Source organism: Nipponia nippon, unplaced genomic scaffold (genome assembly GCF_047370975.1).
Source record: "Nipponia nippon isolate SJK-2023a ecotype South Korea unplaced genomic scaffold, ASM4737097v1 scaffold_3, whole genome shotgun sequence".
Taxonomy (NCBI): Eukaryota; Metazoa; Chordata; class Aves; order Pelecaniformes; family Threskiornithidae; genus Nipponia; species Nipponia nippon.
The window spans coordinates 62084663-62109170 of NW_028262347.1; the positions used below are offsets into that span (position 1 = coordinate 62084663).

A 24508-nucleotide genomic window follows, 5' to 3' on the forward strand; every position below is an offset into this window, starting at 1 on the left:
ATTTAAAACCCTTTCTGTTGTTTACTTACATTGGTACCTTTGAGCCCCTTGTTTGTTGGTACAAGCACGGTAAATGGTCCCAGAGTACTCAGCGGCCATTCATAGACATTTTCTTATAAGGAGAGAGAAAAAAAAAAAGTTTAAATGTGTATTGAAAAGCTCATTGGAGGAAGGGACTGTGTAATCAGTGCCAGGTATGCAAGGGCAGAATAAGAAAGAACACTATCTGTGATTATTAAATACTAATTTGAGATTCTAAAATCCAAGTCATAGAAAGATGAGAGGCAGATGGGATGTGAAATCCAGGTGCTGCTGCATATGTGACACAGGATGAGGCAAAACATTCAGAATGCTTCTGGCACCCCGTATTCCGTGGCATGCAGGCCAGGGTGATGGACATGAAAACAGTGTTTCTTTGGAGATGTGATTTTTACAGGAAGATGGCCTCCTGCTTTAAATCAATTCAGTCTTCATGGGGTGAGGGATATGCTGCTGATAACCTGCTGGTAGTGCAAATATCGGCAAACACATAGCTGGTAATAAAAGCTGATGCACTGGAAGTTAATTAAAGTTCATTTGCTACCCAGATGGTATTTCTGTTTCCAAGACAGCAGTATGAGACCACTGATCCTGTAGCTGAAGGCATTAAACATTTCTAATATTCAGCTCTTTTTCCAGAGGTTTAAAATTAGAACTAAAACCATCTTTACAGTTGTTACAGGTGTGTTGTTCCAGAGAATATACCTCAAAATTAATACGCTGTCTTTCACAACAGTGTGGACTATTCTGCTGTATATTCTTAGTTTTTGAAAGACAGTGTGGAGTGAAAGTATTGTAAAATAACCTGTGCCGTTAACACGTCTTTGTAGCTTCTGGCTAGTAAATCAAATGGCACGTTTATGTCCAAAACTTAACCAAAGAACATAAAATCTGGATTGTTGGTAACAAATGGTGGTGCCCAGCATGTCAGGCACTTTTCAGACACATAAGGAGAAACGCACAGAGAAACTGCAACTGAGCTCTCAGTGCTGAGGCAATGGATTTTGGTCTTCGGTGCTGAATGTGAAGGTCACTGCCAGGCTTTATCCTTGGCCAGCTACGGGGGATTCTTATTCCGTTCTGGTCAGGAATTCAGGATCTTTATTTTAATTGCTGAGCTCAGTGAAAAGGATGGAGCAAATTATATTAAATAGGAGGAAATCTTTCATATTTGCAAATTTAACATGAAGATCCAGCTTGTGTTTGTTCACGGCTCATATTTGTGGTCATGCAACGGAAGATGATAAAGACAGTTACGTGGTTCTCTTTCATGGAGTGGCTGCAATAACTGTGAAAGGCTGGAAGCTGTGATCCTGGTGGGGTCTCCGCCCCACCTCTGCAGACGATTTGGAAACCTGGAGACCCCCCAGCTGTGGCTGATGTGCTCTGGTGGGGGGTCCTGAGGGTGATGGAGACCATGGATGGGATCAGTCTCTTCCCCTTGCCTCTCTTCTCTTTTCTGGTGAAAGCAATGCTACTGCTGATGGCTGGGGCCTGGGGAAGAGGAACCTAGCTGGGAATCCTGATGTTTTTGGTAGACTTCGGTGCGTCATTCTAGACCAAATCTCAATTATCCAAATCAATGGGGGCAGGGAGGGAGAGGAATTGGGATGATCCAACTTATCCTACTATGGGGCAAAACGCACTGGTGATACCAAATGATATGTGAGCGGTTGTGGGAATGTGTTTAGCACTTCTGCTTGGAAATTCTTGCAGATTGCATGGCATGGTGAGCAAAGAAAGCTTTAGGCAGCCAGAGGGAGTCTGCGGTGTGTAGCGTGCGTGCTGTGTCATGCTGTTAGTGGCACCTTCCTGCAGTGGGGAGCACTGGGGGAAGACAGGGCAAGATCAACCCACCTAGCAGGAGCTGACTCTGCTCGCGTGTGGTCACTTACCCATGAGCAATAAGGCGGATGTCAGCTTGCCTTGCCACCGTCCCCCTACTTCGGCGTTCATGTCCTGGAGGCGCTCCATGATGTTTCCATAGCACACAAACCCATTGCCCACGGAGCCCCCCTGGCATGTACACCTGTGAAGGGATTGCCATTTTAGCTGTGGGCTTGATGCCTCATGGCGTCAGCAAGGCTGTAACTAAACCTACTCCAGGGGTTACTTAATTGCTTCTCTGAAGGCATTTTCAGGAAGCACTAATGCTTTTTAGTTTAACCTTTGCTTCTGTATGCTGTAAAGTATGTTGGTGCATAGGGCAGCCTGGTGGCTGCTTGCCTGACATGATGTCCTTCTGTTAGCCAGGCCAGGAGGCAGCGTTGTCTGTCTCACAGGGCCTCTTGGAATGGGGACTATGCAATGCCTCTGGCTGTGGTGCAGCCTCTGGTCCCCAAATGTTGTGGTTGCTGGAGCCCAGAAAGCCATTGACCCTGCCTGCCTGTGGGCAAGTAGAGGCTATGGCATAAATGTGTGGGGTGCCACCCTTGCCGTGGGGAGGCGGCTGTGTGAAGCTTCCACTTACTACATGGGACTTGGCAGGATTAACGGCAGTTACGTACGAAGCGGGTGATCCCTGTGATAGCTGCATGGGACTGGTAGGAAAAGGCAGGCATGAGTGTTAACAAAGCAAAATGGTTGTTTGTTACCCTGCACTTTAAGTAACGTAACAATTTTGAGCAATGGTACTTGTACTTTTTTTCTGAAGCTGCTGAAGCATGAAATCTCATACTTTTTCAGACATATGCTTTATGCTGCTGCTGTCTCTGCACTGGAAATAGCATCTCATCTGTAACACCCTGGCTGTCCCCTGTGGACTCCAGCCTGTGAGAAGTGTCAGTGAGGTACGGTTGACCCAGTCCTACGTATGTCCAAAGCAGGCTCAGGTCGTGGTGCCGATGAGAATGACAGGTGAGTCCTTGAGATGGGCTCAATGTCCTCACTGCCTTGGGATGGGCTGTATTTGAAATAGCATGTTGCAGCCAAGGCAAAATCTAAAGGAAATTTATGGAACAACAACCCTAAGTGTCAGTCTGACATTTTCTGTCTTAGAGGGAACACGCCTCATGAAAACTGAATCCTATGGCTGTGAAAGACCTCAGCGTCACAAGAGAGGTGGGGAAGAAATTGTTGGTTATCAATGTGATTGACGTGTGCTTGCTATTAGGTCCTGATGGATACAAATGGTTGTGAGTTTCAAAGAGCAACTAGGACTTGTGTGTGCCTTGACCTTGTGTCAGCCTGACTATTCACCGGGAGATGTGATTAGTACTTTCTAAAAAATCTGGACTCTTTTAGCCTGCCTCAATCTGAGGGGCTATTGATGCCTGCTGGTTTTGCCAATCTCAGCTCTTTCTGTTGCAGTTTTCAGATAATCAGTCCCTGCTTGGCTGCTCCTGGGAGACTGGCTAGTGGTGTCAGCTCAGTCATTTACTCATCTTCAGTGCTAAAATTAAAGCAGGTGCTTGTCAACATGTAGCGCGCACAGAAAGAAACCATAACTATATTTAGGAGGCTGAACAACTATATGGTATGTGTTGCCAAACGTTGGTTTTTGATAGTGGCTTTCCTAATTCAGTCTCTAGCATGTACGGTGTTCGTATAAGCCCTATTCATAATGATTCATCTCTCTGGATATTTTTTATAAAGGTATCATTACAGAAGGAACGTTACTCTACGCAAGCAAAAGATGTTCTTTATATAACTTATGACCTAATCGTTTTCCATGTGCTGGTTGTTACAAACACACATCTGCCACTCACACCCCACAGTAGTATCAGCCTGATGCCAAATCCTCTCCTTTTTCCCACGTATGGTCTCTACCGTAGCTGTTTCTCTGGTGACAGCAATTGAAAATCCCCATAGTCTTTGCAGTCTGGGGGGCTGCATATAGCCTCAGAGGGGTGCTGGGATTTTGGCCAAGAGGCTCAAGCTATGAGTCCTTCCGGTCCTGGGTAAAAATAGCAGTCTAAAAGCAGCTTAAATTTTTAGGATGTGATTCTGATGGTGAGCCCTCTTCTTTTTAAGGGGATCTCTTGGGCAGAGGGTGTGACTGTGGAGCCCAGATGAAGGGTTTAGGGTTGGGAAAGAGGAGCAGCTCCTCCTTGGGAGCTGACCCCTTTCTTCTGATGGGGTAAATATTGCTGTATTGATGTACATAGCTCCCTTCACTTCTGAGCAGAGAAGAAAAAAAAAACCTGAGGCCTCAAAGGAGCCGAGGAATAGTTTAATAGAAAAAAGAAACTACTCTTGAAATATTGCACAAATCAGATCAAGGTTTCAAAATAAACCTCTCCTCTCTTTTTCTGCAAATGGTCATAAAGAAGCAGGTGGTTAAACATAGTAATTTTTTTGGCTATCATTTCCAGGGGCACAATGAACTACAGAAATACCTACGCGGTTTGAAATTTCTTTTCTGAGGACAATATTGCTTATAACTGAGTGGGTGTCCAGTAACGGTTTGGATTTGACTGCCAAAGGAAAGTATTTAGCAATTACATATTAGCACCTATTGCATGGGATTGAACCCTTCAACCTGTCTGTCCCCTCGCCCCTTCTGATGGAGTAATTTACTCTGTGTGGCTGGGCTCGGGAAGGACCAGCTGGGTGACTGACTAGATTATTTTTGTCTTAGCTTTGTCTGGGGGATCTGGTTTGCAACTCGTACTGTATATGGCTTTATAGGTTTTGCTTTGAATGCACTGTATACTGTATGGGCTGGCTGCCTCTAAAGAAGAACAGCTTTGCAACAAACCCTGCTGGACTGTTTAAACTTAGTTGTTTGATGTTTTCATATATGCTGCATGGACAGTACAGGCAGGACTGAAAAAGACAGGAATTGTCACTACTTCAGCTTACCCCGGAGGGAGAAGAGAATTGTATCTCTCTAGAAAAGGGGAGCTCAGCTTTCTGTGTCTACTTTACCTGAAACTTGTATGACAGTTTTGGTTTATGAAGCTACTAATTTCTACATTGAAGACATAGAGTAAAAAGAAGAGTGAGATTAAAAAAGAAAATAATGGAGTTTAGCTGAGGGAAAGCTAGTTCTGCTTGGAAACCAGAGAGGTTATGGTCTAATATGCAGGGTAATTCTGCACCAGTTGAAGCTTCATAGCTTCTCGGCAAGGCTGAACATAATTACTGTGCTGAAGGAATGCCATAGAAAGTATCAGCAATCACTCAGTAAAGATCTATATGGGTACAAAAACCAGAGACAATCTTGATTTTCCAGGAGGTTGTTATGTTCACAAACTGTTTGTCTTTTCTACATCTTTGTCCATATAAGAGATCTATTCCTGTACAAATCATTTGATTCTGGAGAAAGTAAAAGTGACTCTATATGGGGGAAGATAACAGCACAACCGCATCTCTAATAAAAACAAAACCAAAAACAAAAGAAAGGAAGCAAAGCAGGTTTGTGGCCTCTGTTACAGCTTTGTGTTTTAGAAGAAGAAAAAAAAAACCCACCAAAACAAGCCCTTCCAGATACATTTAAAAGCTGTGATGCAGCCAAAATACAGGGTCTGTCACTTATCAGAAAATTACTGTGCCCACATTTACCAATCAATGTTTTTATTTGCAAAGTTCCCCTTTCATAAATGGATTTTCCTTAGTTGAAAATTATTCAGTATAGTTTCATTTTTTTTCCAAATAGATAGTTTTAGTTTGATTTGAATCCCACTCCTTTCTTCTGTATTTGTTTTTGCCATTAAAGGTCACTGAATGAATGATGTGCAAAACATTTGGATTGCTTGTTCCCCTGCTCCCCTGTCACAAATTTTTAATTTTCCCATTCTAAAATTCTCAAAACTTCCTTAGCTATTGAAAATTGAGTTGCAACAGTGAAACAGTGACAAATTAGGAAAGAAAGGTCCCGATTTATGTGATGTGGAAATTTATTTTAATTTTCAACTCGTGTTGTGCAGTATAGTAGTATACTAAGTATAGTATAAGTATATACTAAGTGCAGTTTGAGTAGTATAGTACGCTCTAGAAATGAACTAGGGATATTCTAGATAAGCCTGTTCGAAATGCACAATAGCTTACACAAAAGTGTTGTTGATATTACACTGTAAGCATAAGCCGCATGATGAAGCAAGAACTGGCAAATAATAATACTCTCCCGAGTGAACGCTTTCTGTCTGTATAGATCTATATGACAAATTATTTGTTCCCACCTTACAAGTAATGACCTATCTTGTCTTTCGCATTCAAACTCTCAACTCCTGAAAACTAACATTTCAGGGACACCTCTTTAAACCCAGTACTAGCCATCACTGGGCTACAGAAATGTGTAATCCAAATTATTTGGTTTAAGATAGCTTTGTTCAGTTTTAACACTTGTTTTTAAACTTACTTTCCTCCTAACATCTGTGTAGCAAATTTCTGTACAGGAAAACAAACTCTGCCAGAGGTTTTGCAGTTTCCCACGTGCTTGTCTCAAGGCTTTGAGGAATCTGCCGAAGTTGGTGTTGCTTTCACAGCATGGGGTCAGATTCCCTAGTATTAGTATACTAAAAAGAGCCAGGGCTCCAGTGCTGTCCCATGATAATTAATGCTGATTAATTTTTAGCGTCCTGCCTGGCATGTTTCTGGCCCACACCAAGTAGTGTTTTCCCAGGCACTGCCCGGGCACAGTTGAAGGGATAGTGTGTGCCAGGGACCTCTGCCAAGAGGCAGTTACTCTGCTTTGGAAGAAGAAGAAACTTTAGCTGTGAGCCAGACCATGCTGCTTGCACTGAGGAACAGAAAAGAGGTCTTGGTCCTTTTTATTTAGTAGTGTAGAAATGACCTCTGAGTGCTATAAAAATAAAACTTAGTAGGTACTAGCAATTGGACTGATTAAATCAAACATTATGCTAATTGGTTGACCATAACCCCATTAAATCTTGTAACTTGTCCTTGATAAAGACACCATTAATGATAACTTCAGGAGGTGTTCATCCACTGGATTTGTTTTAGCAGTCTGCTGACTAGGGGAAGGAGGGAGAAACTGGGTGAAAGCTTTAATAAGCAAAAAGACTCACGTAATCTGTCCTGGTGCAACCGTTGAGCATTTAGCTTTTTTATGGCAGGTGTTGTTTGTTTCACAGATGTCCATCATGCTGCATCCTTTCCCAGGTACAAAGTTTGTGTAATGCTCCTTGCATTCACAGTGGGACTAAATCAGAAGGATGGGAGAGGGGAGAAAAAAATTAGACATGCACAAACTGTGGATTTCAGAATACTTTCTAGAACTAGGGTCTAAAGACAGTGAGCTTCCAAAGCCTTAGTTAATTACCTGGTGAGTTCAGATGCAAGTATAAAGCTTATCCATATTTATACAGCTCCCTTCTAGGTTTTATCCACTCCAAAAACTACTGACTCTCAGATAAATTTCCTTCAGATAAAGCCCTTCAGATTCATTTCTGTGACCAGAGAACATTTAAAATCAGTGTGGGTAGGTCAGATTTTTTTTACCTCTGTTCCCAGAGCCCTCTGCCTGGCAAAACGAGTGCCAATGCATGTTATTAATGAGCGAGGTATATCAGCGCTTATATGAAAGTGAACTGCAGGATGACCCTGGATGACTGACTCCCTTTTCAGCTCTTCAGGGTGTCCAGGCAAAACAGGCATGGTCTTCTGAAGTCTTGCTTTCTCAGTGGCAGGTGTTTTACAGATGGAAACCTGAGCCAGTTCCTGACAGCAGCCTTTATATGGTGCTTTTTGTTGGCAGTCCTCAAAGACCCAGAATACTTCTTTCCTAAATACATTCACTGTAGGCATTTATTTGTGGTACCTGTGTAAGGATCTTACTGGTCCTACAAGCCCCCTGTGGTCAGAGACAGAAAATTTAACTGGGAGAAGCTTCATTTCAGTACCTTCATTTTGGGGAGGCAAATCTGAGCCTAAATATTCTAGGAAAAAGAACACTATTGTCATTCTCATTTTCAGAGGGGAAAGCACCACATAGGTGCATAGGGTGGGAGGTAAAGGGACTCACTCCTGGTCACCAGCAGGGCTTATGCCAAAGCTAGGAGTAGAGCTTGGCCTTGCTGAGGCCTGTTCCTGTACCCTCATGGCTTCTTTTTGGAGAGAGAGCATTGTTCCTTCCTAGGCAGTTGACACAGGAAATGTCTGGGGCACCCGTTCAATACTAACCTTTCCTGGACCATCATATATGCAAATGGTAGACCGTGCAGGGCAATTCCCATATGTTAGTTGGCAGGGGTCTATGGGTAAGCAGACTTGACCATCCCCTCTGTAACCTTCTCGACAGGTACATGTGTGCTGATTTGGTCCAAGGTAAATGCAGTCGGCATTAGGATCGCAGACCTTTTTGGAGCATGGGTTGATAGCTTGTGAAAAAAGAAGTGAAGTAAATGAATTATCACCCACAGTTCTGAAATTGAAGATGAGGATTTGCTAGAGCACCTCCATGCCAAACAAAGCCCGGGTAGACTAAACTTCTCATAACAGCCAAGCCTAAAGTATCGTGGTGGCATGAAGACAGAAGGGAGGAATGTGTTTATACTAACGTAGCAACCCACTGTTTGCTTTTGAACAGAAATGATCTCTTAACTTGGCAAATTGAGTTATAAACAGATTAAAACATGCAATGTGCTCATTAAAATATCACAACTATTTCCCTGTTCTCTGGAGGATTTTAACCAGAGAAGGTCAGGTAGGTGATACGAGGTCTGTACAAGCTTTAAGCACGTGTTAGATCAGTTGGAAAATATTTCTCAATACAATAGGGCTTCACTATTTTCTTTCCGGTAATTAAACAATATAATGTCATCCGTTCAGCTATATGGAAACCTGGCCAGCAAGTGCTTTAGTCGAGTCTGTTTACACTGCTGTAGTTTCAGGACTGGACTGGAAGCTCACTAGTTATTTCTGTGAGCCCTTTTTTTCAAGGCAATGACATTGTTTGTCCTTGTTCATAGTCCAGCAGTGCTTGGAGAACACCTTCTCACACCTTTGTGTCCAGTTTAGGATATGGTCAAGCACACATTGTAGCTGGAAGGTGGCAGGCCCCGGACTCACCTAAAAGGTGGTGCTGCTCCCTGTCTTCCCCTCTCCTCCTCCCTTTCTTCCCCCTCAGCTTGGACTGAGAGTTGGAAATGCTCAGCTTCACTCTTTCAAGCCTCCTCTTCTGTTCTGGTGTTTACGTGCTCAAACCAACCATAAACAACGTCACCTCCAAGGAGATTCTGGGACAGCCACTGCTATCCTCACGTACTTAGCTGTGCTGGAGCTGCTTGTCCTCTGCTTCCCAGCCAGTCAAATGTAAAAGACACTGGCTTAAGCCACAGATGACCCCAGTATCTAAAGGCACTGGGACAGAGGAGCAACATCCACACAGACTGCATCAATACAAAACCCAAGAGATGTTGCTGGTTGCTGCAATTTCTTTGTCACTTGTCTATGCTGCCTACTAGAAGAACATCAGATTCCCTGAGGACTGACTTTCTGATGTCTTGCTCTTGGGTGGTGTTCAAGCCTATTCAGAGAGGATGACACCATAGCTAGGACCAAGAGGATTGAATGTAAATATTCCCAGACAGGATAAGAAATGTTGTATTTGTGGCCTGATCCAAGCCAACATTTACTAAATAGTGCTTCCAGCATCAGATACAACCATTTTCTTCATTGGAATTGGTCTAGAAGGAAGAACTGGTGCTGTAAGACATAATGGAAGTAGAGGAAAGAAAATCTGGACTCTTGTAGTATAGTTAATTTGAGCATTCAATAGCAAGTTGAGGAGTCTATAAAGACAGCTTTAAGGTAGACTTTTACCTCTAGCTGGGATACTATTAGCTTTGTTTCATGAAAAATAGGAAAGCTAAAATGAGCTTTACTTGTCTGTAGAGTTTGTTTAGTGATGAAGCTGAGATGCCACATGATGGATATTCAATAAATATAAGCCCTTGGTTGCTGTTATTGATTTTTATGGAAGCAGACTATGAGGCTGAACTTTAGCAAGTAGAGGGATATGATAGGAATGGATTTGTAAGCACTGATGACCCAGTATCCACACAATGTATTTCGAGGGGGTTTACTAGCTTTAGTCTGGTTGCATGGACTGAAGCTTGTTAGCAATCGGACTGATGTGCTTCTGAAGTACATTTTAGGGTATAGTTTCATCCTGAAGAAATCTAGTTTGTGCACATGAGACTGCTTTGGGATATGAACCGAAGGACAATTAGATGGTGAGATTTGGTTCAAAAGCGCACTCAATATCTGAACTATAATACCAGTGATGTTTGTATACAAGAACTTGGTGGACATGGAAATTACTCACGTTCACATTGTGTACCGTCCCCGTGGTAGTTGGGCAGACATGTGCATTGCAGTTGTTTTCCATCCTTGCCTGAGGCAGTGCATCTGGAGTTTGCAGGGCACCGCAAGGCCTCGCATTCAGGTATTGCTGAGGGACAGAGTGTGACAGGTTAAGCTGTGTCTGCACACTATGCCAGGAGGCATTGCATTCTGCAGTATACTAGTTCAAAGTATGCCTGATCTAGGGATCACTGATCCCATTGCTGTCATCATTTTTATGGTGATTGATGTGGTGATGAGGGTTATGGGAGCTCACACACAGGGTTTGAGGTTCAGTGTATGTTTGGTTGCTCTAGAATGACTGACCTGAGACTAATTTTACATTTGTTCTCACCAATTCTAACTGTATCAGAGCTGTTGAATATATCTTATATGGAAAATAATTTACTTACGCTGATCACAGCTGAGCCCTTTGTATCCAGACAAGCAAGTGCATCTTCCATCCCCTGTAATTCCACTGTTGCATACTCCATGAACGCAGTCACAAACTATATGGAGAGATGGATTGGGTGTTCAGAAAGACATCGTTAGTGGTTACCTGTAGCAAATAGTGTCCTGGCCAACAGCTTTGGCCACACCAAGCTTTAGCCTGAGTTCTTGAATTTATAGGCTTCCATTAATGAGAAGATCAATACTCACAGTTGCATGCATCAGTAAATAACATTTTTGCAGGCTGTTAATAGCTTGGGGCCTGAAAGTCTTCAGGACACACACTATAAACACCAAACTGACTAGCTGCTAATACCATAAAACTTGTAAAATTTGGCATACAACCTTGAGCCAAAATTGAATATAATGTGTAACGGAGACTATTTTTATAACTGTTAACAAATTGCCCATTTTTTGCTTCAATTCTGTTTGCCTCTCTCAAACACCTCCAGAAGAGATCAGTTTTGTGACTTTTTTTTCCCTGAACAGAATTTATTTAGTTAAAAGGATAATTAATCACTGTGTAGGTCTCAGGCTTTTTTCTGGTCCTGTTCCTATATTCTGTCATTTCTGGTTATAAATCTTGTGACAATATGTACACAAGATGCCGTATTCAGAGTCCAGGCAACTATGAGACCCTTTTAGAAGTGGTTTTTGAAGCCTTAAGTGTACTTAAAAAGCTTTATAGTCATAACTGTTTTAATTATGGTAATGATGCTTTCTAAAAAGGCCCTTTACAGTTACACCTGGAAAAGCCTCTAAGATGTACAGATCTGCATTGGCAACTTTATGTTTAAGCTGCAGTGATGTAGCATATCCTCTTCCCTTTACAAACATATCCTGTGTTCATGCAAATCACCTACACTTATTAATTAATAACATTCTACCTATGTTAGTAGTGCTGATATAAAACCCAGGAATGTTTAAGGTATTGCTGAAAAGCAGTTAGTCACAAATGCACAGTATTTATAGGTGCTTAGAAAACTTGGAGGAGCTCAAATACCTGAAAGCTGAAGTGTAAAATGTTGCTTAAATTAATATGCAGTTGAGTCCTCTGGTAGCTTCTTGGAAAATAATTACATTTACTGTATTGAATTCATTCAGGTACTCTATTTTCATGAAAATGTTGGCTCAGTTACATTTCTGTGTATCAACACTGGCATCCAGTGGACAGCTGGTGGAAAAAGGGCCTTTGAGTCAGCAGTGGTAGGATTAGTGTAGAAAGGCCAACACAGATCATTTAAAGTGAGGCCATTTGTGACTCTTTTTAGAAGTAACTTTATGTAGATCTTGAGGGAACAAAAAGGGTTTTACTTAGAGATAAACAACTATTACCACTTAAGAAAGAGATGTTTCTTAATATTTTTTTTTCAGGCAGTCTTTTGATGTGTCTGTTTAATGCTCAGCAGGGGTCAGGAAGGCAAATAAAATACTAGAAGTCATTAAGAAACAGGCAAAACTGGAAAATATTATACAAATGTATACACTTGTGATACATACACGTTTTAAATAGTGCACATAGCTCTGATCCCTCCCTCAACATCCCTCTTCTCCTAATAGAAGTATGGCCAACCAATGGAATGATCTACCAGTCAAAAATCAAAACTAAACCAAATTAATCCTTTTTCATGCTTTTAACTAAATTGTGGAGCTCCTTGGCACAGAATATTGTGGAGAGCAAAAGCAGAACTGGACTCAGAGGCAAGGTAGATAATTTATGGAGGATGGATCCAGCAGGAGCCTTTAAACACTACAATTTGAATGCAATCTCTGGCTGCTTGTACTCTTTCCCTAGATATCAACTATTGGCCTCTAATATCAGATGCTAGGCTAAAAGGACTTTTGGCCTGATTCAAAATGGCCTTTTTTGAGTAAGATATACTGATTTCAATACCACATGAGTATTTCATGCCTTAATACAGATGCTCCAGTTTGTAGATGTATTTAAAAAACATACCAAAACACTGTAAGCCACTATAAATTATGCATTTGATATGTTCCCACCCAAAATTTTAAGTACCATAACAACCCCCTGTGTTTAGATCAAATAAATGCAAATCTGTAATTTAGGGTGAAAAGCGGACAACATGATAACTGGCTAACAGGGAGGCATACCTGCAGGAACACACAGTTGATTCTAATCCCTAATTTATTTGACTGTTGGCTATAACAAAGATATTCAAGATAAGCTGAAGATATTTTTGTAGTGCTACACTGAGTGTTGACTGTACGGTCCTGAGCTGAATCCAGCCCCACTGTGAATGAGGAATTGAGTAGCTGCCTATTTTCTTTCCCTGTTGTGTTCCCTGAAGCAGACAGCAGCTCTTGATAGCAAACTCTTAGACCCCCTACCCCTTTCACTGGGATTTCACAGTGTCTGAATACAGCTTCCACTCACCTTCTTTTCCCCACTTCAATAAAGCAAGCTCAAACTTACCTGATGTGCAGTGAGGACCAAATAAATTATCTTCAGCACATTTTTCACAGGCTGTCCCACCAAAGCCTTTCTGTGAATTACAGAATGGAAATCAAAACTTAAGTTTCTCATCTGTCTCTATATAGATAGATATATGCTTAGCAGCCTGAAAACAGCATCTTTAGCTGCCAAAAGAAAATAACATGAAAGGTTCAGTCACAAAATCAAAGATGACTACTGCAATCTAGAAAACATTGTCTTTTGAATTGTTTTTTTCTCTCTGGCTTTTTTTTTTAATTTTTAGCTCTTACACTTCAAGTCAAATCAGAGGTTCTGAATATCAAATTAACAATAAAGAACAGTAATCAAGCCTAATGCCCAATCATTCTTACAATTGTTAGGTTGTATTTTCTGACTAATTCTCACTCTGTCTCTTCTTTACACATCCGCAGATGTGCTTTTGCTGTAATGGAAAGATTAACCAGTAGAGGGGGAGGTAGAAAAGATTTGAGGAGTTGTTTTTTTGTTTGTTTGTTTGTTTTTTTAAATCTTTTTGGCTGAAGTTATTAAGCACTGTGCATTGCATTCTCAGCAAAGGAACATAATATTGAGAGTATTAGTCCCAGGTATACCTCCTTTCTAATTAGGGCAAAAAGTCATAAGGAATAGCACACTTAAAAACAGAAGGACTCAAACCACCTCTTTCAGGAAGACAAGATGGAACAGCTCTTTAATACCATCCAAACATGCTCAAGTCTGTAGAAATAATAGTCTGGAGATCAGTGCAAACCAAGCAAAAAATGAACTCCAAGCAGATCATCTCTGCTATTTCTGAAATACTTTCCTTCAATGTATTTATACCACATAATATACATTATTTCTTAGCAGAGCTTATATGCTATTGTTGTACTTTTTCATTTAAAAGAAGGGACATACCTGACAAGTGCACGTTCCATCCCCATCTATACCCTGGGAGCAGCGTCCTCTCCTGTTGCATGGTGATGCAGCTCCTCCCGGACAGGCTAGAAATGACGATGTTAAAGCCATCAGTCAGCTCGCTCTGACCCTGATGCCTCCCTTGCACATTAGGGGTGATGACCTTGGAGGCTGCAGGGTTTTGGGCCAGACAGGGACCTCGAGTGACTGCTGCTATTTTGCAGCTGCCTGAATCTCTCCACTAGAATCTCAGCTTCAGTAGAGGCCGTTACCCTCTCTAATATGGGAACTTAAGCTAGTGACAGTAATCAATATACTGTACAAAAAACAGTTTTCTTATTCTAGAGTACCACTTTGGTTTTGTCCTGCTGATCCACCTCTATCTGCAGACACTCTAAACTGTTAACTGTTTTGATACAAGTGGAGTTTGCCTGACCATTTCTTCTGTTTGTTAATACAACTCTGATTGAAAATTTGCTGTCAGAACTATATTTGATGCTAAATTAGAGTTTAAATATGCCTTTTTCTTTTCCCTACAAGTTGCATTTGCTTTATGTGGAAAGTTTTTAATTTTCCCCACTACCTCCCATAAGACTGTGATATTTGATTCAAATGATCTTGGAAATTGAAATTTGGGTATCTCATAACCCACTTCTGTCCAATGAGCTGTGGTGACTAGTAAAACTTGTGTGCCAATGATGTGCTATACTCTTCAGATCCTGAGGTGCTAAGACCTTGATTACAGGCAGTGGTACACCAGGTGAGACAGAGTCTGATGAAAAACTCCAGCCAGCAGGAGAGGCTAAGAAACAATAACTGCATTTTCAAATCAACATAGATAATTTTTGGTTGAAATTTTTCAATATTCAAATCTTTTCTGAAAGGTTGCCTATAGGAAATGCATATTTTAAGTCGGATTGTTCTGTCATTTTTCTCCCCCATAGGGATATCCTCATTTTTTATAGTTTTGCAGCCTCTCCATGGAAATGATTTATTTCAACTCCCCTCCATAAGCCCTTTCTTCCTGTAACTGTAATTCCTATTAGGAACCATAATCCTGATGCAGGTGGTATTTAAATGTAGCAAACTCAAACTGCCTTCATAGGTTCTCTGCTGTACCTTACTGGTAGATTTATTGCTTATAAAGAGTCTTAGTTTGTTCTGTGTGGGTTGAGATGGGCAGCACTGCATTTATGCTCCCACTGAGTAACTTAATCCTGTTTTAGAGTGTTTAAATGATAGGGAAGTTTTAATGAAAATGAATTTGATTTGGGCAGAGTGATGAGAAAATAAGTGGATGTGTCTATGTATACACTGAATTTTAGAAAAGGCTTTGGCTTTATATCAATTTGTCAATATTTCTCAATTTATTCCTTAATGATGAGTCTGTGAAGTCTGTTGGATCTGAGTAAGCTTCTTGTGAAAAAAACCACGGAATTTAAAGATGAACATTTTAGTGCAGTTTATTTCATACGTGCTGAAATAAAAAGATTTATTAAGAGTTGAGATGAAATAACCAGAAATGAGGTAAAGTAATAAATACATGTACTTTAATCTTTAAAGTGGCTTTTAGTGAGTCTTGTTTTTTGGCTACTATGTGATAGCAAAATCTCATCTTTAGGACTGACACAGGTGCAAACTATTTAATATTTGCTCTGAATGGAAACAATTTTAACTGCGCTGATGCTTTTATTGAATGTGCAAAGATAGAGAAATCATGAGAAAACTCAGTTTATGGTATAAATTCTAGGGAAGCATACTCCAAAGTTGCAGACAAAACATTTTCTTTTGCAGTTGATATTTGTTGTGCTTCCTCTTGTCTCTTGTTTTGATACCACCGCCAAGGGACAGCTTTATCAGAAGTTTAGCAAATTGCCACGTTGTCGTACGAGTTTGGTCAGGCAGGTAAAGCGCTTCCCCCAGCTGGCGGGGCCGCAGGAGGCAGTGCCGGGACACTGGAGTGATGCTGGCACAGTCACCTGCTGCCACCCCCGTACCGGGGAGGAGCGAGACCTTCGCTTCTGTTGAGGATGTTTTTTGAAAAGTAGTTAGAAAGAGATGTTTCTGCTTAGCTCTTACAGTTGTCAGAGACCGAAGGCCTAATCTTTATACCTAGGCCAAAAGAGCTTAAATCTATCTATCTTTTTTGCCTCACAGAGTTTAATGCAGCACTTCCCAAGTGTTTTCAAATGCAGCCTCTTCTTGGATTACCCCTGCAGGCTGAGCAGTGGGTAGAAGTTGTAAATAAGATGTATTTTGGACATATAATTTGAAAGATTTATGTTTATTATCTTTCCTCTTGGCCTTTTAATTTCCTTTTCACTTTTTTTCCCTTTATTCTTGCAGTGCTTTCTACTTAGTTGCTCATATCGCACACCTTTCAGTTGGTACCCAGGCTTTTCTTTGGAGCCATGCAAATATTTGCCCAGAGCGGGAACCTGAGCTGGGGTAGGGAGTAGCTCCCGCTGAAGCCCATCAGTTACACACGTGGGGCATCTGAGCTCCACCAGCTTTGGCATCTGTGGCTGGATGATACTGGCAGTACTAAAAGGCTGTGTTCTTTTCCCCTGGACCTTTTCTCCCCTGTACTTTTTCCCTGATGCCTTTTTACAGAGGAATGGGTGTGCAGCTTGTTGGCTTGGGGCGCTTCGTGGGGAGGAAAGGGGACAAAACATCTTTCATTCACACTGTGTGTTTCAGCATGTGCTATCATTTAAGGAAGTCGGAGTGCTATTTAAGACCTAATTTTGTCATTGCCATCAGGTGCTAAATGTGAAGTAAACTCCTAATCAGGGATTTTTCTCTGGCCTCAGGAAGGACCGGCTTTCCTCCAAACATTTCAAGGCATGTTGTATGCTCTTAGAGAGATTGCGATAATGCAAAGAGCTATTTTCTTCCTCCAGATGACAGCAGAAACAATGCCAAGACCTTGATTCTTTGCTTTTTGGGGCCAGGAATTTTGTCCAAAGGAAGAGAGGGCTTCCTCGCCTCTGCAGCCTCCTGCCCACAGCAGTGCAGGCAGGGCTCTGGCTCGGGGGCAGCGAGCTCTGCTCTCTCTAGAAACACCCATGCCCCTTTCTGTGGCCTCCCAGAGCACCCTGAAGTATGGGATGACAATCACGTGTAGCATTGCCTTCCTCCTACCAGGCACTCAGGCTGCATTTGGTGGAAAAATGGTAAATCGCCACACAAGTAGTTATCTTCAGAAGAAGATAGGACCACACACTATGTACTCAGCTATTCACCTATCTTTTCTATAGAAGAAATAGCTCTGAGTTGGGGTTTGACTATTTTACTTTAGTAGATAAGTGACTGGTATTTGAATCATAGCTTGGGCAATGCTAAAATAAATTTTTTTATCTAATTTGTGGACAAAAGTACTTCACAGAAGTTGAACCAGACCTTTACCCCGTTATCTAAAGCATTAATTAAAGGAGGAAGTGCTCTGTCTGGGCAGGGAAACTTCCTCTGAGGGGCTTGATGCCCACCTCGGTAGCCTGAGGTTTCACGCATTCGTGGAGATGCTGAAAGGCTTTTCCTGAGGAAGGGGCAGCTGGAAGAGAGGCACTCCTGATTACTCCTGCTTCAGTAATGGCCTTCAGTATTCACTGGAGGTTCAAAAAACTTGAAGGGAACAACTGTTTCAAGTTTAGCCAAAAGAAAAGACCCTCCTTGCATCCAAAAGTAAAGAATTAAAGAAATTTGGAAATATTTTAGACTCAGATGAGGGAGGGTATTTTTGACCTAAAATGAAACATTTAAACGTGCAGTTTGAAAATTTTAATTTTTAAAATCCATTGTGGGGATCCTCCCAAAAGAAAAGTCACATTGCAGGCATTGACTGAAATGGTTTGTTTTGAAAATCTCAAAACCAAGGAGGTTCGTGAGTGTTTTGAATTTTTCTATGAATTTTTCTTTTTAAATGAAAGTTTGAATATGTGTTTTTCTCCAAATCCTCTAAGTTTTGGCTGAAAACTGCTTTTTATTTCTACTCCTATAATAAGCTGTGAAGAGCAATCTTCTCATAGCACTAGTTCCTGAAAAGAAGAAAAATCACTGCTTTACTTCTACTAAAATTCTATTAAAAAAAAAAAAAAAAAAGAGCTTACCCATGCAGTCTGGGCCCCAGTGTCCCTGGCAGCACTCAGGTTGTTCAAATTCCTTTATACAATGATGCCGACATCCCGGGAAAAAAAGTGTGTGTGTTTTAATTTCTAGATAATACCTGAGGAAAAGAAGTTGGAGCTGCTTTAAAGTACTTAAAAGCCTCTTGTGGGGAAAAATTAAATTCTTAACCTCCTCTTCTCCTTTCAGTGTCAGACAAGGGCACTTTAAGCTTAGTTGTATTAATCTGCTTTTTTTCTTCATTAAAACATACATTGTACATCAAGGTCTAAAAAGATCCTTGGAGCGGTTTCTTTTGCATAGTATATTTATCTTTTTTTTTTTTTTTTCATTTCTGCAACATAAACACAGAAGTTTTCTCTAAGTTTTGATTTGAAATAGTATTTTAAAAATTATTTAATATCAAGGTTCTTTAAATGCTAAGTAAGCTCAAAATAGTTACATTTTCCATAAAATAGTACTTTTCTTTTTTTCTAATCTGAAAGGCAATATTTCAAATTTGTTTTGAGATATTTCTTCCTGCCCTTCACTCCCACACCTCCCCAGTCTGGCACTTTGTTATTTATATGATAACATATGATATGAATGATATATAAATATCACTTATATGATAATACATATTTATCACATGATATTTATATATCATTGATATCAAGTATGCAGAATAAACAAGGAAGTGATTTTTATGGTATCACTCAAAAGAAAATCTGATAGGCCATCGATAGCAATGTTTATTTTCCTCTGATATCATTTGCTAATTAACTTTAGGCTTAAAGTACTTTGAGTGAAGCTTGAGTTCTGGAGTTGGTGAAGCATAGAAATTGCATAGAATAGAGTATTTGTAATACGAATTAATATTTCCTAATTCATGGAGAACAATAAAGGTGAAAAGCTCTGACAGAAGAGATACCTGCAATCTGGTATCCCAGTCCCATTGGTAATTTTGGTGTAACCAGCAGGGCACTGGGTTTCGAGGTTTAAAGAGCAAGGTACGCATTCAGTTTTCATTCGAATGAGCAGCTTTTGATCACATTGCTTCTTCATCTGTAATAGGAGAAGATTAATTAAAAAGAAGAAAAAAGTTCTCTGAGTTGGCTTAACTCTGCCCCCAGTGGCATTGCTGAAAAACGACAAATTTAACTCAGCTTTTCTCTCACAGACGCAAGCTCTGTCGTGTTCAGCAGGAGCTCCCTGCTGTGGAGATAAACTAGGTAATAGACCACATATTCGGGCTTTGCAGTAGTCTTTTCCACGCAAAATATGTCCGACCACTGCAGGATAAACCCTTCTAAGTGTCATATTTCTCCTAAGAATGCTTTATCCACAAATGCTAAGTTCAGCAGATGTAAAAGCCAGGTTACCGAGACAGCATCAGCCTATGGAGTGTTAGTTCTGAAGTTGCCTCGCAAACCTAAAGCAGGATGGAGAAAGCCACGTGCCGGCAAGTGCCTTCTCCATTCAACAGAATAGCTAAACATAAGGTGTGGTGGAAGTTGCTTGTGGCTCTGTGCATGCAGAGCGCAGCACAAGCCTTTCTTCCTCTCAAAAGCGGGTTTTGTATTACCAGCACCGCCATATTGAACTAAAGAACTATGGCTGGTATTTTCAAATTGGTGTAAAAGAATGGTGTCTAGCTTTGCATTCAAATCTGGTAGGAGTTATGGGCCTGGGCCCACTGGAACACACTGAGAAGAGTAGAGTCCTCTTTTTTTTTTACCTAGAGAAAGCCACAGAAGGAGCCAGCCCAACTTGGGAAACCTGACCGTGGTCCTCTAGCTCAAATGCCAAGGGCTTGTGCCCCTTGCTGTGGAGGTCCCAGTTTCAAGCATGGAAATCTGACAAATGACTTGGGGAGGTGGCAAAAAAGAGAAAAGTCTTAGGGTATTGTCACAGCGGTGGCATTGTATTTTGTTGTTGTAGAAATCATAGATTTGAAAATGTCTATATACCAAAACCAGCGTCTGTTTCCTACTACTAAAATAGTCAACCTATTTTAAAGAAAAAGTCTTTGCTGAACTCCATCTAATGTTGGCTTCATCTTCTTTCTTCCTGGTGAGTATTTGTAGAAGTAAGTTCGTAATTCACAAATGGTGAGAAATGATCTAATGCAAAATATGATCTTTAAAAACCAACAAAAAGTAATCAATGAAATCATCATTCTTAGAGAGGAAGTACTGTGAAGTGCTCCATTTTCTATTCCAAGATAACCATTTATCCACTGTTTTCTAATTATGGACTCATTTAGGTGGTGTTAACTCACGCAAGCAATATTGACCATGAGAGACTTCCTATCTGACACAATAGAATTGAAATGAACTCTCTGAATGGGATTTCAATTAAGCAGTCGAGTAGTCAATTAAGGCAATATCTGAATCATTGCCAGGCCAATGTGAGGAAATGCTTAATGTTCATCTTGAAAAACTGTACCTGCCCACTGTGTTGTGTGTGTGTGCATGCACATGTGTATGCATGTAGGGGCCAGTTCTAGCAGCATCACCCGTTTGAAAATATTTATATATGTTAACAGTTGTCTGTGGACATTTTAAGTAGTTTCCCAGATTATAAAGCCAGAAGGACAATTATACCAGAGGAGCATAATACAGGATAATGGAGCTTCTTGCATGAAATTTAGTTTGAACAAGAAGATCTTTCAGAAAGCATTCATTTGATTTGGAAATGGTCAGTTGTGGAGAAACAAATTGTGGTATGTTGCTTCTGTCATAATTTGTCTGTGATGGTTTTGCTTCAGTTTCCAGCCGTTGCTTTTCTGTAGCTTGCAAAACAGGTAGGAGGAATCTGTTCTGTTACAGAGTTTACTGCTCCCTTCCTATGAATACTTACAGTCTGAGATCAAAGTACATTTTATTTGTGCACCTGAATAAATAGCATTTCTTGAGTTCCCTGATATGACTCTGGTTTCCCAGTTCTTGAGTCATCCCCCAGCTCTCCTCTGGAGCCTGCCCCGTTTGCCAATAGCCCTCCTGGATGGGGAGCATCAGACCCAGCCTGTCTGGGCAATTCTTATGCACGTCAATGGGACTGCACACTCTCCCTGCAAGGTCTTCTCTGTCCCCCGCCTTGGCAAATTGACCATTAACCCTTTGTGCAGCAGCATCACAGCAGGAGCTTCAGGTCATTTGCAATGCAGGGTATATTCCAAGGCACCGCTTCCAAGGATGGAGCCCATTGCAGTGCTGTGATGTGTTGCTTGATGGGTATCCTCCAGTATTTCTGTCTAGGGATTCCTGAACGACATATGTGCACATGCAACCCTGTGCTGTCCAGGTAGTACTGGACCTTCTGAGCACATGTGGGATGCTGCAGCCTCTTTGCAGAAGCTCACAGTTGGCCTGGGCAGGTACACTGGCACCTTGGGCAGGATTTCTACATCCACTACAGCCTGGTAGTCCTGGATGAAGCCCTCACCCCAGTGGTTTCTCCCCTTGTTGGTTATCCTTCCTTCAATGTTTGTGGTAGCAGCACATTTCAGTAGTGAAGATTGTAAGAACGTATCACAGACACTGGTAAGGAGATTAAGTTGCATGAGCTCTGGGGGACTCCACTTGATAGACATCACCCAGTTATAAGTACATTTCAACATCTATTTAGTTGGCAAATTTTAGTCTTTATTAAGTGTACTGTTGAAATCTGATTTTGGTAACATTCAAGTATTTGGGTAGTGAAACCTCTTACTGTTGCATAGGTGCATTTCAGGTGTCTTTGAAATAAAAATGAGACCTTTCTCCAGATGTGAGTAATTATACACATAGCTGTGGATACAGCTTGATCCAGACACTTGGCAAAGTAGCGGTGAGCAGTGCCATGCTAGGAGGACTGAGCAGCCTCTCTGCCCTCTTGGCAGAGCATGGTGCTGGTGGGGCACTGGACTGACTCATCTCTTTGGGCTTCAGGTCTAAGGTGGCTCCCACAAACTCAAGCCAGAGCGTCTCTGCACCTTGCTTCCCATCCAAAACCACCTCATGAGGCATCGACATGAGGGAGCTTGAATGCTTCAAGCCTTTCAAAACGCTGGTGCTCAGCACCAGTGCAGCCACCTTAATGGCCCATCCTTAATGAGAGACTCTGCATGCACCAGAGCAAGAACCAACACAGCACAAACATGCAGTCTGGGCACCTTAACTCCTATGAGCATTTCCACTGAGTCAAATCAGTACTGTTAATGTTGAAGAATCATAAACTCAGAGCATTGGCTGATTTTTGAGTCTAACCAAGTACGCTACTTAAGCCCTGCTCCTTGCAGGTGCTTGGGGTAAGCCATTAAGAGTCTGGATAAACTGCAGGGCTTGTAGGATATTAAGGTTCAGAAGTGAAAAAGCTGTTGGTAGGAGTAACTGAAATGATGTCACTGTAGAAGTGGTCATCAAAAAGGCACCTCACAAAATTTCATTTTTGGAACAAGAAAATTCAAAGAGATTTGAAAAAGTAACATCTAAATAAAAATAGGTTATACCCTTTCCCTACTACCAGCTATTAAAAAACCTCTTCATTTTACAATGGTGGGTTTATTTCCACTTTCTCCCATTTCCTCATTTTCCCTTTTTGCTCTTAGGGAAAATGGAAGAAAGGTGATTTGTTAGTGGCTCTTTTTATAGAGACAGAATGAGTTTAACACACTTCCCAGTACTTGTTTGTACTTTTAAAAATATTTTTCCATGTAAAAAACCCAACCAAACAAACAACAAAAAAAACAACCGGAGTGGCTTCCCTTCCCGGCCCCCTTGCAATTTCTCCCTGTCCTTTTGTTTCCTCTTTTACAAGTGTTTTTTCTTCAGAACACAGTAATTTAAAGCCTCATGTTGAGAGGTAGTTTAAATGAGTGAATGTCTTGCTGTTGAACTCCTGGTTCAGATTTGCAACCCAACACTTTCCACCTCTCTACAAGGGTGGTGAAAGCAGATTTTGTGAAATGCCACAGATCCATAGGATTTGTAATGACAAATGCACCATTTCCCCAAAAGTCTACAAATCTTTTACTTAAATTTATAACTTTGTACAATTACTTCCAATAGCTCAATTCCTTAGAATTTTTCCCCACCTATCTGAAATAGTTTTTCCTCCTTGTGGTTAGTAGAGTGGATAATTTTCACTATGGAAAAATTCTGCTTTCATCTTCTGATTTATCAGAAATTCTAATGGTTTTCTTTTGTTGTTTTTGCTGAATGTGTCAGCTACAGTCTTTTGCCATGTTTGCCATTTTTTAGAGACTTTTTCAATGTATTCATGACATATCCTTTGAGCCAAATTCTCATGTGGAATACACAGACGCATTTCTGTTATTTCAGAGGACTGGATTACAGAGCTCTTAGTTTATAATTCAGTGTCATATGCATCAGTGACTGTTAAAGTGGGTTTTTCTTCTATAAGAATAGAGTATCTGATAACTTCTCTCTATAACAATGAAACAACCCCCACCCCTGTAGTGAAATACAGACATATAATAATTCATTACTTAAAAAGCTGCTTCTTACCTCATCTGGGACTTGTGATGTCAAACACAGTTTCACTGCAGCTAAAAAAGCCAAAAAGAATAAAACAACTGGATTTTTTTCCATTGTGAAGAATTTGTTGGTTTTTTTTTCTCCTTCAGAGCCCTCCAGACATGAGAACTGATATTCTGACGTAAAGTGATCGTTTGTTAGAGGTGCTATTTCTTCTGCATTCTTAGGCGAATAGTTTAATAGGGCTCTTGTCTTCCTGAAGGAAAATGAGTGAAGGATACGGCATGCGAAGCTTGCCCGCAGGCAGGAAAAATTCCAAAACGCAGGGTATTTGCCGAAAGTTTTCACTGCAAAGCTGAATAAACCCTTCCTAACTGAATGACAGGATATCCTGACCGGGCTCTGTTCCTTTACCCCTCTCTCTGAAGCTGTTGACAGTACAAAACCAAGGACACTGAACTGTTATGATAGAAGATGTTTTCTTCTTTTAGGTGGGCATGGACAGGGGACTGGAGTAACTGCTGTGCCTGTTATCGTTACATTTGTTCAGCTGATCTAAGGCAGAGCAAAGGATCTCTGGAAGTTGGCTTATCAGCCCTAGTAACGTAAGGGTGGGTCCCCTGAATGTGGTTCTGGGAGAAATACTGCTGACTTTATCTCAGGAGGCCAAAAGAACATCTTCCAGCTTTGGTTAGCTGGATAAAAAAGGGGATTTTTGTTTGGTTGTTTTTTGTTTGGTGGTTTTTTTTTTTTTTTTTTTTTTTTGTTAAATCATTTTCACTGATTTCCTGGAACTCAGCTATGTTACTTGCATATGGTTAGGAGGGATGAGTAG

At 41.0% G+C, this 24508-nt stretch overlaps 1 protein-coding gene across 3 annotated transcripts in view; it reads right to left on the reverse strand.

Moving 5' to 3' along the window:
* The window catches only part of STAB2 (stabilin 2), an 88880-nt gene extending 64975 nt beyond the window's left edge, over window positions 1-23905 (reverse strand). For all 3 annotated transcript variants that reach the window (XM_087765347.1, XM_087765348.1, XM_087765349.1), the window contains exons 1-11: window positions 23704-23905; window positions 19125-19258; window positions 18199-18314; window positions 14090-14175; window positions 13175-13244; window positions 10701-10796; window positions 10271-10396; window positions 8125-8321; window positions 7011-7144; window positions 1935-2068; window positions 30-112 (exon numbers count right to left, since the gene is read on the reverse strand). In XM_087765347.1, the coding sequence (XP_087621473.1) occupies window positions 30-112; window positions 1935-2068; window positions 7011-7144; window positions 8125-8321; window positions 10271-10396; window positions 10701-10796; window positions 13175-13244; window positions 14090-14175; window positions 18199-18314; window positions 19125-19258; window positions 23704-23787 (1260 nt within the window). In that variant the 5' untranslated portion in view covers window positions 23788-23905. The remainder of the gene's footprint in view (window positions 1-29; window positions 113-1934; window positions 2069-7010; window positions 7145-8124; window positions 8322-10270; window positions 10397-10700; window positions 10797-13174; window positions 13245-14089; window positions 14176-18198; window positions 18315-19124; window positions 19259-23703) is intronic.
* Window positions 23906-24508: the final 603 nt, after the last annotated feature.